This window comes from Pinus tabuliformis, chromosome 5_1, assembly GCF_031772625.1.
Source record: "Pinus tabuliformis cultivar Carrire ecotype Pingquan chromosome 5_1, CPIR1, whole genome shotgun sequence".
Taxonomy (NCBI): Eukaryota; Viridiplantae; Streptophyta; class Pinopsida; order Pinales; family Pinaceae; genus Pinus; species Pinus tabuliformis.
This window is the reverse complement of record NC_142305.1, coordinates 577,422,946-577,440,568: the sequence shown is the minus strand read 5'-3', so window position 1 is coordinate 577,440,568 and position 17,623 is coordinate 577,422,946. Positions and strand designations below refer to the sequence as shown.

The 17,623-nt window shown below is 38.5% G+C and overlaps 1 protein-coding gene across 1 annotated transcript in view; it reads right to left on the bottom strand.

Moving 5' to 3' along the window:
- Window positions 1-475: 475 nt before the first annotated feature.
- LOC149166152 (putative anthocyanidin reductase) overlaps window positions 476-17,623 on the bottom strand; it is a 41,295-nt gene continuing 24,147 nt past the window's right edge. Inside the window, exon 7 of the mRNA XM_089431294.1 lies at window positions 476-618. Within this exon, the coding sequence (XP_089287420.1) occupies window positions 570-618 (49 nt within the window). The 3' untranslated portion in view covers window positions 476-569. The remainder of the gene's footprint in view (window positions 619-17,623) is intronic.

Here is a 17,623-nt window from a genome sequence, read left to right as displayed (position 1 = left end):
GTTATTTATATACAATTCATATTGTTTTTGTCAAAAACCAGTTTCTAAAATAGAAGCATTATCATCATTATTCCTATAATAAAATTATATCAATATAATATAATTGATGCATCATATAAATTATTTAAGGATAAAAAATACTATTAAATCAATAATAAATTACCATTATTGCTCGTCATTAAAAATATTGTTTTTGAATATTCTTCATCAACATTTCATATTTTGAAGGAACCCAAATAGGGGAGAGGATTATATTGTTGTGCAGGGGCCAGTAGTTGTTATAGTACTGGTCCCACACATCCATAAAAAAATCATCATAAACCGTAAAAAATTTATAAAAAAATGCACAAAAATAGTTTATATTAAGTTATATAAGTTATTAAATTATGTCCAAAATGGGACCATAGATTGATTGGACCAACAATTGTCAAACACCAAACCTTAACATCACAATATGACAGAACATACTATCCCGAATACCTCCAGCTATGAATTACCAATTAAGTCAAAATGCACTACAAAACATTCCATTGAATTCTATCCAGAAGTACACCTATCCCATCAAACACTCACTCGTTGACTTGCACTGGAGAAACACATCCCATTGCTGGGTAATACCTGCAAAAGAACAGGTGAAATGTGTGTCAGCCATATTTTCATGTGTGTTTAACCATTCAACTTAATGAAGGCAATAAATGACACCATTCAATTCAGGAATTAGTTCAGAGGATGCAATAAATGACACCAACCCTTTCAATTCAGGTATTAAACACACCATCCCTTTCAATTTAGGAATTAAACACAGGAAAGAACAAGGATCAACCATGAAAGATTATCAGCAATTGGATCATGTACAAATCAATCCAAAACATACATTTGAATTTGGGAGATGGAAGTCCATGCTAAACTTTCCTACCAATAAAATTCTACATCAAAAAACTATAAAACAACATCAACCCTGCTTATTTTCATTTGAAACATTCATTCTCCTGAATCTCCACAACATAGGTCGAGCATGATGTTTCTCCTCTATATACCTACTGGGCCTGTCTATTGTTGGGGTTCGGGTTCGGTTGAGTAGGTATTTGAGGTTGTCTTGGAGGAGCAGGAGGTAATGGTTGTGGTTAAGAAGGTGGTGGATGAAAAAGAGTGGGAGGAGCCTGTGCATAAGGGTGAAACGAATGAGCAACTGGAGGAGCCTGGTATTGAGAAGGATACAACTAAGGAGGGGGTGTGGACCAGGAAGGATGAGCAGGGGGACCCCAAGAAGGCATGGAAGTGGCTTGATTGGGGTTGTAATAGCTCTCGGATGTCCTTTGCATTCCCTGCTGGTAACGTCTGGGTCCATGTGGCCTCTTTTGGTTCATGAAATAGAGTGGTTCAGTGGCTCCTTCAGCCCCTTGATATGCAACTTTGATTCCGAGCAAGGAAGGGCACTGATTCATAGGATGGTCTTCTTCACAGACTAAACACACTTCTATAGAGTGAAATGGACATTCGTTCCTAGGATGATTTCCAGTGCACCTAGGACAAAAGATCGCCAAAGCCCTTTCGACTTCCTCTTGTTTCCTTTTGATATGCAAGGTATCCATTTGCATGGAAAGAGTCTGCCTCACCTCGCTCTTGAAATCTTCCAGCAGATTCTCAAGTTCGTTTCTAAGGGATGAACTAGATGAGGATGTACTGGCTAAAGGGTGACTTCCCCTGCCTCTCTTTCTAGCTGACCTAGAATGGTTTCCAAACACAATCTTTATGTTGTCATAAGGCAGTTGGTAGATGTCTCCCTCAGCCAGCAAATGGAGGGTATCTAGAAGGTCTTCAGGGACTCCTCTGAGCAGAACCAACTTTAGAGATTTGGGGTCAAGTGTGCACCTGTCCCTTTTATAACTGAGTTGAAACCTTTCTTCGTAGTCTTCTAAAGATTCATCACTTCCCATAGTCATTCGGAAGATTTCTTCCTTCGTATCCTTTGACCTACAGTAGTCCCGATATTTGTTGTTAAAGGCTTGCTGCATCTGAGCCCAAGTTGTGATACTATTCCTAGGTAAACCCATGAACCAGTGTAATGCTACATCCTTGAGGGTAGAAGGAAATAGTTTCAACTTCTGCTCGTCTTCTGCATAGTCATAGGTCCGGCAGAGAACAACAAATTCAAACAAGAAGGCATCAGGATCTTCGGTAGTTAATCCATGGAAGTGAGGTAAGGCTGAAGGGCTTATGATTTTCATTTTTGTGTCCCCATTGGTTTCTCAGATAGGAAAGGCACCTTCTATTCTTTTCCCATTTCCTCTAATGTTTCTGTTTTCAGCCATGGTCTCAGGAGGAATGGTTTCTTGCTCTTCTTTTGTTTTAGGATCTTCGTATATCTCTGGAGGTTCACCTATAGGTTCTTCTGTATCATTGCCACCAAAGAAGAGAGAAGGGTGACTCAGTGATGTGGTGGGGGTGTTGGGTAGGAATTTTCCTGAATTATCTATGTTCCTACGAGGCATGAAAGGAAATCTCTCCTTTTTTTTTTTTTTGCTTGTACCTACAAAAACTGAAATGGATTGGACAACAAATTGCAACTAATTGAAATACCTTGCTGAAATAAAAATTGTAGAACTGAAATGAAAGCAAGAAATGCCTAATCTACGCTTGTTGAAATGAAAGCAGGAAATTCCTAATCTACGCTTGCTGAAATGAAATTGCAGAATTGAAATGAAAGAAAAAAATGTCTAATCTATTTTTGCAGAATTGAAATTGCAGAATGGAAATGAAACAACTACTCTACTTTTGCTGAAATAAACTACTTAGCAGAATGTTGCAATAGAAAATAGAAGAAAAGCAGTAATCACAAAATACTCTGACGCTTCCCCAGCAACGGCGCCAAAAAGAGTGGTGAGCTCCAGTATTGCAACAATAATGCTGCAACTCCTAGGGCTTCCTTCATTACTTTTATCAACCTGGTAGTTCGTAACAAACTTGGCAGCAACAACGTTGTATGCACAAGTACTAGCTCTTACTGCAGGGTGTCACTTGATCAGCTGGTGCCAGTTCGCTAGGAGCTTAAGCCAACTTCTATGAGTTTGTTTAGTCAATTTAGTGTTGTCTAAATTGCTATCATAAATTGTCAACCCGGGGCTCGTAAGCTGATGAAGTGAAGGTGTACTATATGTACTTAAGCAACCTCTTAGGTCTTTTTTTCGTTTGGGGGTGTTGTTTATGGTCAATTTATCTTCCTAAGATGGAATGGAGGTTTTATAAACAGATGAGTGATAGTGTGTGTAAGGTGATTTCTAAATGAGTGAGTGTGTGTTATTGGTGGTTTCTAACTACCTTCTAAACTTGCAAAGAAAGTGCTTGAAAGAAATAACTTGAAATGAAACTGAAAGCAAAGAACCACTTTCTAATGGCACTAGTCACTACTCATGCTGCTGCAATAAAAAGATAAGAAAAATCACTTTAAATACCAATTATAATGTTCATCTCTTCCTAACACTCTGCTTCCAACATATAGTACTATGTGAAACACGATTAAGAAGTAGTTAGATATAAGTCTAAAAAGTAATCAAGCTCTAAGATGACAAATTATAACACCACTGTGCCTTTCTCCAACATTCTGCTTCCAACATACATTGTAATGTGTAACAAGTGAAGAAAGAGTTAGTGATATAAGTCAAAAACTACTCAAAGCAAGCTGTAATTTATTAGTATTCTGATCTCTTAAAGATGAACAATTTATGATAAGGAGACCATCAATATGTTAGCATACAACTTGAGAAACTAAACTAGAAATCAAGCTAGAAAACATAGTAAAGGCAGCAACTATGAATATGACAACTGAAAATACCATCAGAGATAAAGCAAATACAACAAAGACACACAATCCCGGGCTAACACCTGCAGAAAACAATCCTGATCAGTTTAAAGTAAATGCTAGAAATGAAATGACAGCAAAAGTAAATCAAAACTGTACATGTGTTAAAGAAAAGGAAAATTGCTGAATTCGAAAGAAGGAAATGGCAAGAACATAAAGGTAAATTTACTGTACAAAGGCTGTTATTAATGGGGGCCCTCCATCCACAAAACCCAAGGAAAGATCAGCTACTTGAAGTCAAAACAGCACAGTCTTCTATTAACTCATATGCAGAAATTACAATAAAAAGTGCTGAAACAGCAGCTCTAAAACAGAGTTTTGGTACGCACTAAAATTGCAGCAATTACATAAACACAGCAACTAAAAAACTAACTTTAAGCGTATGCAGACGCTGGATTTATAGGCGTATGAACAACTGCCTACTGCGTAAAACATGAAACGAGAAATTAACTAACAGTCATGCTAATTAAATGGTTCAGCAACACGTAAACAGGTTCGTGTGATTTTCTGGAGGGTACGGTCATCATGGAGGTTGAATCCAAGGTTGGATCCTATCTCCCATAACCTGCGTAGCGTGGAGGAATCGCCATCTGGAGTGACGTGACCTTTCAGCTTACGCAGCACCGTTTGAGCTGGCTTTGTTGACCGAAGTTTGTTCCACGTTGACCGGAGGTGTGCGTGGCATTGCTAGCCGAACCAATAGCATAGGAACCTTTAACACCTTCATTCCCATGTGCCCATGTGATTCATTTTTCAAAATGACACGTGGAACATAGAGATCAATGAAAAGGCTGCGGAATGACTAGATAGCTGCGGAATTGCTGAATGGCTGCGGAATTGCCAGACAGCTGCGGAATCTCTGTGCATATGTCAAAAATCTAGACAAATAGTCAAACATTAGCAAAGTTAACCAATCATGCTTAAAGACATCAAATGTAATGATCTGGGTAGGTTTATGAGGAAAATAGGTTAAAAGAGAGGGATAAGTGAGGAAAAGCTGTAGGTAATGATAGATAATTAGCTGCAAGTTAGAGGCTCTACATACCCCCACTACGAGGGTGTTGCATGTCCTCATGCAACGAAAACATTGTTTAATCTACCTGCTGAGATGCCTCTGCTAAGACATCTAGTCTTCTCCTCTTCCTCTGTGTAGCCACATTGACTCTTGGTTTCCTCACCAAGCATCTGAATTTTAGATTGACCAAAGCTCCGCTTAGCTTCCTGCATTTCTTCTTTAGCTTTCTGTTTTTCCTTTGCCAAAGGCCTAGATGAAGCATGGTATTATCGTGGATCATCTTGTCCACCTTAGCTTGCTCCTTCAATTTTTCATTCTCTTGTATGATGTGGCGATTTAAAACTTCAAGCTCAAAATTTTCCTGTTTGAGTGAGTGGATTTGCTGCTCAAGAGGTAGAACAGTGCTTGGACTAGCAGCAACTTGTTCTAATGTCTCCAAGTAATTATAAACCTTCTACTGATCTGGGTCAATCTCTGGTGACCTATTTGGGCTAGGCTCATGCTCAAATTCGGGTTCATGCTCAAAAGGACTTTCCTCACGTGGAGGACTAGTTTCAACCTGCTCAACATGTGGAGGGATTTTCTCAAAGTCAAGTCTTGTAGCAACCTTTTCAGGTGTGCTCAAGTCAATAATGAGTGACTTTTTATCCTTTCTGGTCCCCACTTTGCCTTGTAACCTGCTGCTCCTCCTCACGGTGGTGATGCTCTGTTTTTCTTTTTGTTGCTTTTGCTTTTGTTTTTGCATCTTCTTGGAAAGGGCAGCCTCATGAAGTTGGGCCAATCTATGTGCCAATGGCTGAGTGTCCTCTTCACTGGAATTTTCAGGAGTAAGGTAGGTTTCTTGGGCTATAGCTTTTCCTTTATCTTCCTTTTGTCTCTTCCTACTCTCCTTTTTCTTTTGAGCAGCTTCTTGGACAATTTCTTTCAGGGTTTCTGTAATGATTTCTTGGGCTGTTTGGTCAATATCTACAGCAGGCTCAGGGTCATTTTCTTCTTCAGAATGATGTGCAACAATTTCTTCTTGGACAACAATTTCTGGGGTAATTTCCTCTGTTCTTTTCCTTCTACTCTTTTTAGGCACTTGAGGTGAACCACCAGAAGCTTCCCCTATCTCTTGGAAATGATTCCTTACAAGAAATCTTTCCCATGTGTCTCTTTTTGCTTTCAATTGTTCTTCAACTAGTATCTTGACAAGCCCATGGTGGTACAAATGTGGCTCAATGTTTCTTGGGTTTCTTTGGACTATTGAGCACATTTTTCTAAGGCTTGAGAGTAAAAAGTATGGAAGGTTAATGTCATGCTCTCCTAAGAAATGCATCATAACTTTGGCATGATAGACATACAAAACTCCAAATCTTCCTTCACATGTAAAGAATTTCCGTACTAACAGAAGCAAAGTTGTCCATTCTTCTTTGACAAGACTAACAGGGATTCCCTTTGTAAAAATGCTAGTGTCCATACCTAGATTTTTCAGAATTTTCTTCCATTGCTGGTCTTGTACTGATCGGTTTTTGAACCATCTCTCCCCAGTTTGTGGTAGTGAAGTGGCCTGTGCCAAACTGCTTTCGGTGACTGTAAATTTCAGATCTCCTATCTCCACTTGGTTGTCTTTGTCTCTAAAAGAACGTGCAAAAGCCTTCGTGACCTCTCTATGATAACCCTTGAATTTTTGGATGCACTGGAGCCAATTTGCCTTCTGCAAAGCGTCTTTGACTTGGGGATATCCTTCCAGAAATTTAGAGCCCTCTGGCTCTGCCCTCAAAAGTTTACCCATGAACTCTCTGGCTTGCCTTACAGCTCTGTTTTAATACTTTGGAGAAAGGGTTATACGGCTTCAATAGTGGCTTCAACACAATAGATTTACGGCTTCAACACAACAGCCGTAATACACTCACAACAGTGGTCGAAGTTTAGCAGAGGAGAAAACAGAGTATGGTTACGGTGGCAGAGTAGTGAATAAGGCAGAGCAGTGGAAAACAAGGGAAATGCGGAAGTGAATCAACAGCGTGAATGAGATTATGCGTAGGAGGGTTATGAATAATGGGAAGAAACGGTTAAGTCCCTTAGACATCGGTCATGAGTGTACATTTGGCTGCGGAATCATAACGCAGAGAGCCGTAGTACAATTGTCTACGTCACTCAGGTACAGGAATTTAAATGGAAGAGCAGCCGTGCTTGAGTTTTAAAAATCGTGATGAATAGGGACTGTCAAGGTTGAGGGATACGTGGATTTCCGGTCGAGTAATGGAAAGGACTGGTAATCATTACATTAAATGGCTGAAAACACAATCCGTAAACCATGCAAAATGTTATAACCGTAAGTTTAGAAATTAGATCATACCTCATGTATCCGCGCTTTGATTACTTTTGCTCATCTGTGCTAACCTTTCATTGTTTATTGCTGCTACATGACCTTTTTTTCAATTTTTGCTGATGACTTTTGGACTGCAGATTCCTTCTTAAATAGACTGTGTTTTTTTTTTTTATACAGATGCAGAAAGTGTATCGGCTGCGGAATTGGGATGTTGGCTGCGGAATTGCTCCTCAGCTGCGGAAACTGCAGTGATACCCTTCTGTCTGCACAAAACAACTTTAGCTGTGTGAAATAAATCTGACAATGACTTTATTGGTGAGATGGAATGTAATGGATGGATGGATGGAAAGAAATGAGGTGGAGTGAGAATGATTGGATGAATGAGATGGTGAGTGAAATGGATGAAATAACGAAATGAGATGGAACAAGGAGGAGAGAGAGATTTTTTTTTTTTGGAAAATGTGAGGTGTCAGGTGACCCTGATTTTCACCTCAGATTTTCTGCATAGGACTGCCAATCAGAGAGTGGTTTTCAGGCCTATACTTTTATTCCTTTTTTTTTTTTTTTCAAAAACCAAAGATTAGGCTGATGGAGGAGAAGAATCCTTCTCCACCAACCTGATTGCAGAATCTTCTTTAAACAACTTGACAAATTCCTCTTTTGAGAGTGGCTTCTGGTAGATCTTCAAGCGATGGCCATTCACAATAAGAGGAGTATGAAATTCATCAATAGTTTTCACTCGAACTGCTCCATTGCTAAAGACTTCATCAATCTCATATGGCCCAAGCCAATGAGTTTGAAATTTTCCTTTGAAGTCTTTAAACTTTGAATCAAACAATAGAGCCCAATCTTCTTTCTGAAACTTTCTTTCTTTGATATGACGATCATGCCATTTAGATCTTTGGTGCTGAACTAGATCGGTCCTTAGAATTGCATCTTGTCTTATTTCATCTAGCTCATTTAGCTGGTCCATTCTGTGTTTTTGGGCTTCCGAGAGGCTCATCCCCAATTGGACTGCCACCTTGAAGGTCTTGATTTAGAACTCAATGGGGAGCAGGACTTCCTTCCCATAAACAAGTTCATAGGGAGAATGTCCTGTGGTGTTCCTCCATGTAGTTCTATAGGCCCATAAGGCTTCAGGAAGCCTTTCCGCCCAATCTCTTCTATGAAGATGAACAGTCTTGGTGATAATGCCTTCAAGAACTTTATTGGTAGATTCCACTTGGCCATTTGATTGCGGATGGTATGGAGTAGATGTTCTGTGCTTGATCTTATATTCCTCCATCAGCTTCTCCATCAATTTAGATGTAAATTGGCTTCCCTGATCTGTCACAATTTCCCTTGGGACACCAAAACGAGTGAAAATATCCTCAAAAAGAAATTGAACAACTGAATTTTCAGTGGCAGAAGGCAAAGCTTTTGCTTCTACCCACTTAGTAACATAGTCAGTACAAACCAATATATACTTCTTTTGCTTTGATGGTGGATTAATAGGTCCAACGAAATCTAGAGCCCATTTCTCAAAGGGTTCGATGCATACCTGTGGCTGTAGTGGCATTTCATTTGAAAGAGTTGGTCTCCCAAGTCTTTGGCAACTGTCACACCTTCTAACATACTTCTTTGCATCTTTAAAGAGAGAAGGCCAATAATATCCTAGAGAAAAGATTTTATAGGTTGTCCTCTTGTCAGCAAAGTACCCGCCGCATGGTTCATCATGACATGCCTTAAGGATGTCAGGCATTTCATCTTCTTGAACACATCTTCTGATTATACAATCTGGCCCTCTTTTGAACAATTCATTAGAAATCCAAGAATAATGTGAACTCTCCTGAATAATTTTCCTTTTCTCATTAGGAAATAAGTGTAGAGGTAGCTTCCCTGTAACTAGATAATTAGCAATATCTGCATACCAAGGAGTCTTGGTAGTTACTGCAAACAAGTATTCATCTGGAAACTTATCTTCTACTGGAGAATCTTCATTAGTGTTTTGGATTCTAGACAAGAAATCAACTACTATGTTTTGTTTTCCAGGTCTATCTAACACAGTAATGTTGAATTCTTGTAAAAGTAAAATCCATCTTGTAACTCTGCCATTAGTAACAAGTTTGTTCATTAAATATCTTATGGCAGAGTGATTAGTATGGACAAAGTTTTCATAGCCGGTTATGTAGTGTCTAAACTTATTGATCGCATGTACCACAGCTAAGAACTCTTTTTCTGTAACAGTATAATTTAACTCAGTGGGAGTCAAATTTTTATTGGTGTAATAAATGGCATAAGGGATCAAATCCTTTTGTCCCAAAACAGCTCCTAGAGCTGTATCTGAAGCATCAATAGAAATGTGGAAAGGGAGTTTCCAATTTGGCCCCCTTAAGATGGGTACTTCAGATATTCTAGTCTTTAAAGCTTCAAAGGCAGACTGACACTCAGGATCCCATTTGAACTCACAGTCTTTGGTAAGAAATTTGAAAAGAGGAGATGCTATCTTAGTGAAGTTTTCAATAAACCTTCTGTAATATCCAGTAAACCCAAGAAAACTTCTAACATCTTTCTGGCAATTTGGAACAGGTAACTTGGAGATGACTTCTACTTTGGATCTATCAACCTTAATCCCATCTCTTGAAATATGATGTCCTAAAACAATCCCTTCAGTAAACATCATAAAACACTTTTCATGACTTAAAGAAAGATTTGTTTCCTTACATCTTATCAGTACCTTTTCCAAATTTTCCAAAGCTTCTTCAAATGTATTACTGTAAACTGTAAAATCATCCATATAGACCTCTACACAATCATGGATCAGATCTGAAAAGATACCTAATACAGCCCTTTGAAAAGTAGCAGGTGCATTGCATAATCCAAAAGGGAGTACTCGGTAGGCAAAAGTTCCCCATGGATAGGTGAATGTGGTCTTATCTTGATCTTCAGGTGCTACCTGAATTTGATTATACCCACTAAAACCATCCAAGAATGAGAAATACTTTTTACCTGCTAAAGTGTCGAGTACCTAATCAATAAAAGGTAGAGGGAAATGATCCTTTAAGGTTGCCTTGTTCAATTCTCGATAATCAATGCAAACTCTCCATTTACCATTCTTTTTGGGTACTATAACCAAGGGAGAAACCCATTGGCTATCTGAAATGGGGTAAATGAAGTTTACCTTGAGTAATTTCTGGAGTTCTTCTTTCACGATTTCCCTAAGGTTTGGATTCATCCTTCTTTGTGGTTGCCTAATAGGTCTGCTGTTTTCTTCAATATAGATGTGATGAATACAAGTCTTGGGATCGATTCCTTTCATGTCAGTGTATTCCCATGCAAATGCAGTGGAATGTTTTTGCAAAAGTTTGGTTAATTATTCTTGTTGTGGTCTTTCCAAGTTTCTGTTAATGTTCAATGTTTTTCCTGGAAGGATTTCAACTGTAGAACTACCAAACTCTTCCATTGAGAAGAGAGACATCTGTCTAGAGGAGAGATATTCAATGTCCGCATCTAACTGAAACTGTGTAGAGTCATATTCTAAAGGTATTTCAAAATTTTCTAATGTATTTAGAATTTGACTGTCTTCACTGATCTCAGAGATGGTTAGAACAGGTTGTATAGTATCCTCATCATCGACCCACTCATCTTCACCTATTTCTGTTATTGCCTTTGCTGGAGGATACAAGTTGAATTTCTTGGTGGAATTACCATCTGATATATACATGTCCCCAGACCTACAACTGATAAAAGCATCAGATGTTGCTAGCCAAGGTCTTCCTAAGATAAGAGGATGTCCTCCTAGATTGTTCTTGGGAGTTAAAATCATAAAATAAACTGGATATTCCCAAGAGTCTAGGGAGACTGGAATGTCTTCCAATACACCATCAGGTTTGATGATTGATCGATCTGCAAGTTGCATTAGAGTAGGTGTAAAGAGAAGGTTAGGAAGCTTTAACTGATCCATGGTCTATCTACTCATGATGTTGATAGCGGCTCCTAAGTCAATCAAAGTATTTGGGATTTCAACCCCATTAATATGAGTTTTGACAATAGGGCTACCGGGATCTACATACTTTTGCATGGTAATCTTACCCATCATAATGTCTGCAATTTTTCCAACCAGATGTATCCTTTTGGTATCTCTGGTTCTCTTTCCTGTTTTCTTCAAACTCAACTCCTTTATTGTCCTTGCTAGAATGGGAATTTCCTTAATGGCTTGTAACAAGGGGATCTTGATACAGACATTCTTCAATTCATCTAGAAAACTATAGTCAGGCAACCAAATTTGCTTTTCCACTCCTTTGTCAATTTGTAATCTTTCAGGAAAAGGAGGTGTAGCTGAAGATGTAGGTTGCTCAACTATGGGAGTTGTAGAGGTTGATTCTTTTTCTTTTTCTTTTTGGATATTTTGGTTTTGAAGTGATACTTCAAAACCCTTATTGAATTTGAGAGATTCTTCCTCAGAAATTCTTGGTTGTTGAACACTTGTAGAAGGTTGATCTAGGATTCTACCTGATCTGAGTTGTACTTCATTGAGAGGAACAACCATATAGGTAGGGAATGGTTGACCTTCCATCATGTAAGCATTTTGAGGGTTCTTATTATTTGGATTTGGTAATGGCTGAGAGGGAAGTTGATTTGACTTCTGTTGGGATTGAAGCAAGAGTTGAGAATTTTGATTTTGTGGAGGAGGTTGTTGTTGTTGAGGGTATGGCAATGATAATTGTTGACCTTGATTTGGAAGCTGTGGAGCTTGCTGATTCTGAAAAGATGGAGGATATTGATAGAATTGAGCAAGTCTCCCATAAGGATTTTGCATGCTTTGCATCCATGCTTGAAAAGGATTTTGAGGTTGAGGCCAAGGTTGTTGCCAAGGATTCCAATTTGGTTGGGATTGAAAATTCATAGAGTTGTTAAACCCTTGATTCTGTTGCCTTTGCCAAGGTCTCCTTGCAACAAAACAGAGAGATTCAAGTGTATTTGGATCCTCTTGAAAGACTGCTTTGAGGCCAGGAATTGAAGGACAATCCTTGGTCTCATGAGTTTCTGAGCAAATTACGCATGTTTCTACAACGTGTGCATCCAAGGGACATTCCCTTAAAGCATGTTTCTTTCTACATTTCGGGAAAAAAATGGCCAAAGCCTCAGCTTCTGCTTTTTGTTTATTGTGAATCTTAAGGGTATCTAATTGTTCACTAAGACTCCCTAAGATGTCAGTTTTGAATTCATCAAGCATATTGCCGATTTCAGCCCTACTTACTGATCCCGTTGCAGATTTATTTGCTCTAAGGAGAGAAGGATCTCTAGGCCCTTTTTGAGTTATTGATTTGCCCCTTGAGAGATGGATACATAGTTCTGCTATATCATTGAGTGAAAGTTGAGATATATCCCCTTTCCCCATCATATTCAAGATATCTATCCATTCATCCCTAATGGCTTTTAATAGGAGGGCTTTTAAGGTCTCTTCATCCAAATTACTCATTTTTGCTCTTTTCAAGTTATATTGAAATCTTTCAAGTAAATCTTCTAAGCTCTCATCTTCTCTTTGTATCATTTTAAATACCTCATCCTTGTGATTAGTAGGCATACAATAGTCCAAATACCTATCCAAAAATGTTTGTTTCATCTCATCCCAAGACCTAATGGATTGAGTGAGTAACCCCATGAACCATTTCAAAGCTTGATCTTTCAGTGTTGAAGGGAACAATTTGAGTTTCTGAGAGTCATCCAGATAGTCATAAGTTCGACACACAACTTCAAACTCAAATAAAAATGTTTCAGGGTCCTCAGTCCTTAACCCATGGAAATTTGGGAGGACAGATGGCGATATGTTTTTCATAGTAGCTCGGGAATCCTCATTAACAATGGGAAACCCAAATGAGTTATCCCCATCTCTATTTCCTCCTCCAAGGGGACCTCTACCTCCTCCATTATTATTGTTGTTATTTCTCCTCCTCCTCTACCTCTACCTCTACCACCTCCTTCTTCCTCTGCCATGATGGTTCCCCTAGGGATTTCAAAATCTTCTGGTTCCTCTACAAAGGGTGAATGAGAAGAGATTTCTCCTTCTTCTTCAGATGATTCTACTTCCTCAATTACAATTGGTCTTTCTGTAGGAGAAAGAGAAGGGTCTCTTCCTGGTTCAAATTCAATAGAAGGTGTGGGAGAGTCAATTCTTGGCTCTTGAATTTCAGGAATTCTAGGGCTGGGAGTGTCGGTTGGAGATGAGGGAGGTGTCTCTTATCTATCCCTTGAAGCAGATGGACTTGTAAAAATTGAACTTCGAGCTCTAGCTAAAAACCTTCCCCTAGAATCTCTAGCTCTATGCATGTCATTTTTTATTATTATTTTTCTTCAAGTCAAGTTAATAGTTCTTTTTCTGATCTTCCAGGTCACTCTAGGTGCAAGAAGAGAGCATACTCAAGAAACTACTAAATCAATAACTTTCTCTTTTCTGATCCTCCAGATCACTTTGAAGTGCAAGAGGAGAGCATAATTTGATAGGTTATCAACTTCTTTTCCTTGAAATTTTATGTTTTTTTTTCCTCTAAGAATATGGCTACTTAATTTCACTTCCCCGGCAACGACGCCAAAATGTTTAGTCAATTTAGTGTTGTCTAAATTGCTATCATAAATTGTCAACCCGGGGCTCTTAAGCTGATGAAGTGAAGGTGTACTATATGTACTTAAGCAACCTCTTAGGTCTTTTTGTCGTTTGGGGGTGTTGTTTATGGTCAATTTATCTTCCTAAGATGGAATGGAGGTTTTATAAACATATGAGTGATAGTGTGTGTAAGGTGATTTCTAAATGAGTGAGTGTGTGTTACTGGTGGTTTCTAACTACCTTCTAAACTTGCAAAGAAAGTGCTTGAAAGAAATAACTTGAAATGAAACTGAAAGCAAAGAACCACTTTCTAATGGCACTAGTCACTACTCATGCTGCTGCAATAAAAAGATAAGAAAAATCACTTTAAAGACCAATTATAATGTTCATCTCTTCCTAACACTCTGCTTCCAACATATAGTACTATGTGAAACACGATTAAGAAGTAGTTAGATATAAGTCTAAAAAGTAATCAAGCTCTAAGATGACAAATTATAACACCACTGTGCCTTTCTCCAACATTCTGCTTCCAACATACATTGTAATGTGTAACAAGTGAAGAAAGAGTTAGTGATATAAGTCCAAAACTACTCAAAGCAAGCTGTAATTTATTAGTATTCTGATCTCTTAAAGATGAACAATTTATGATAAGGAGACCATCAATATGTTAGCATACAACTTGAGAAACTAAACTAGAAATCAAGCTAGAAAACAGAGTAAAGGCAGCAACTATGAATATGACAACTGAAAATACCATCAGAGATAAAGCAAATACAACAAAGACACACAATCCCGGGCTAACACCTGCAGAAAACAATCCTGATCAGTTTAAAGTAAATGCTGGAAATGAAATGACAACAAAAGTAAATCAAAACTGTACATGTGTTAAAGAAAAGGAAAATTGCTGAATTCGAAAGAAGGAAATGGCAAGAACATAAAGGTAAATTTACTGTACAAAGGCTGTTATGAATGGGGGCCCTCCATCCACAAAAACCAAGGAAAGATTAGCTACTTGAAGTCAAAACAGCACAGTCTTCTATTAACTCATATGCAGAAATTACAGTAAAAAGTGCTGAAACAGCAGCTCTAAAACAGAGTTTCTGTACGCACTAAAATTGCAGCAATTACATAAACACAACAACTAAAAAACTAACTTTAAGCGTACGCAGACACTGGATTTATAGGCGTATGAACAACTTCCTACTGCGTAAAACATGAAACGAGAAATTAACTAACAGTCATGCTAATTAAATGGTTCAGCAACACGTAAATAGGTCCGTGTGCTTTTCTGGAGGGTACGGTCGTCATGGAGGTTGAATCCAAGGTTGGATCCTGTCTCCCATAACCTGCGTAGCGTGGAGGAATCGCCATCTGGAGTGACGTGACCTTTCAGCTTACGCAACACCGTTTGAGCTGGCTTTGTTGACCAAAGTTTGTTCCACGTTGACCGGAGGTGTGCGTGGCATTGCTAGCCGAACCAATAGCATAGGAACCTTTAACACCTTCATTCCCACGTGCCCATATGATTCGTTTTTCAAAATGACACGTGGAACATAGAGATCAATGAAAAGGCTGCGGAATGACTAGATAGCTGCAGAATTGCTGAATGGCTGTGGAATTGCCAGACAGCTGCGGAATCTCTGTGCATATGTCAAAAATCTAGACAAACAGTCAAACATTAGCAAAGTTAACCAATCATGCTTAAAGACATCAAATGTAATGATCTGGGTAGGTTTATGAGGAAAATAGGGCAAAAGAGAGGGATAAGTGAAGAAAAGCTGTAGGTAATGATAGATAATTAGCTGCAAGTTAGAGGCTTTACAGAGTTCTCAGAAGAAGCTCTAACTGTGATGAAAGGAAACTAACTCTATAGGGGCTATTCTACTTGCAGAAAGAGAAGGAAAACTAAAATGAAACACAAAGCCTAGCAAACCCTAGCAAACCCTAGTTGTGCAAGAGAAGAGATGGAAACTATTGAAATGGATGCCATTGACTACTGAAAAGGTAAATTTCATTTATTCGAGCTACTTCCGAAGATATATGAGAAGAAATCATCTTTTTTTACTCTTGAGTATTTTTATGTGGAATTATTATGTTTGTGGTTTGACTGGTTGTGACTGTGCAGAGGTTTGGTGGCCAAGGAAGATGGAGTTGGTTTTTGTAGAAGGTGAGGAAGGTGTGGAGAGGTCCTAAGAAGTCCCTAGTACCCTTCTAGAGACTTCCATTGTGATCAGACTTCGAAAAATCACTCGCATGAACTTCTACAGGAGGCTGCAGGGGATCTACAGGAGGATCTACAAGAGGAGGCCGAAAGTGGTTTTTGGAGGTTTGAAGGTGGAAAAATGATGGGAAAAGGGAAATGAAGGCTGGATGAAGGTGTTGAGGGGTCTAGAACTTTGTCAATGAAGATCAGGAATGAAGGAGATGGTTGGATTTGTTCAAAGGGCAAGAAAGCAATTCTATGGAAAAACGCAGAAATTAGGGCAGATTGGCGAAATGTGGCAAATGAGTGGGGAAATATTGAGAGATGAACTGGTACAGGTTGTGTTATGGAGGAATGATAATCTGGAATGTTCTACAAGAGAACTGCACACTTACTTCTCAAACTGACCAAAGTAAGAACCGAAAAACATAGTTTTGTCTATTTTAACCTAAATTCTGACCTAAAACTAGAAAAATGTTGAACATAACTTTCTGAACAGAAGATTATGTCAAAAAACCATGGTAAATGAACATGAAATGATCTAAGCATGTGAATCCAAACTAATATCAACTTCTCCAATTCAAAATATCACACTAACAATTGCATTGGAGGATTAAAAACTGTGTTTTTGGTGGCAACAATAGTGCCTTGACCTCAATTCATGGTCCCAAGGAGGGAGAAAGGAGATCAAGACCTGTTGGTGGCCTTTCTAGATATTTTTATATTACTATAGCAAACTACTTAAGCAACTTGAAGCAAAAACAACTATTCTAACCATCAAAAGCAACCTATTTTAACAAAGCAAGATTAACCTAAACAACATAAATTATCTCATGAATGCAAGTAAAAGCATATAAATACATAGAGGAAGTGCTGGACAACTTGGTTTGGGCTCTAACCCAAGAGCTTCAGCCCTCTAGAAAAGATTAGTGCTGGTTCAAAACTGGATTCATCTTCATTGATTTAAAATAACAGTTACATCACAAAACTGTCTTCAAAAAGAGCTCGAAAATGATCTGGGTACAAAGCTGCACAAAAGTGCGAAAATATATTATGAAATGGATAACCTACTGAGGCTTGAAGCCTTCTTATTTATATAAGTGGGGACTCCCAATAGTCCTCCTAAACTTAAGGAACTCGGCTGCCTAGAACTGAAGATAACAACAACCCTACTTGACTTGCTCGGCTGCCCCTTGGAATCATCAATGTGGGCCTTTGTAGTCCGAGATGTTGATGAAGAATTTGAGGAATGGGGTCATTAATGAAGGCAACACCCCTCCTATAAGTCCTCATCCCTGTTTCCTCGAGTTTGGCTGTCATTTTGCTTATAAATTCCTGGTCCTTGTCCAAAATTGTCCAAACAATATGTAATAAACACTCATTAGACTACATGGCAAAGTGACCATCCCCATTCACTCTATTGACATAAATATATTCAAAAACATGCACAAAAATATTGAGAATGGTGGATTAAATTAAAATAATAGGCATAATGAGCCCATATAGTTACCCATTTCTGGGGCTCATCAATTAGCATTTTATTTATGAAAATAATGGAAATTAGGAGAAAATGAAGGTGAAAGGTCACAGGTTGCGAGTGAGGAGGAAAATTAAGGAAAATAATGGAAAATTGAATAAAATAAAGGCCT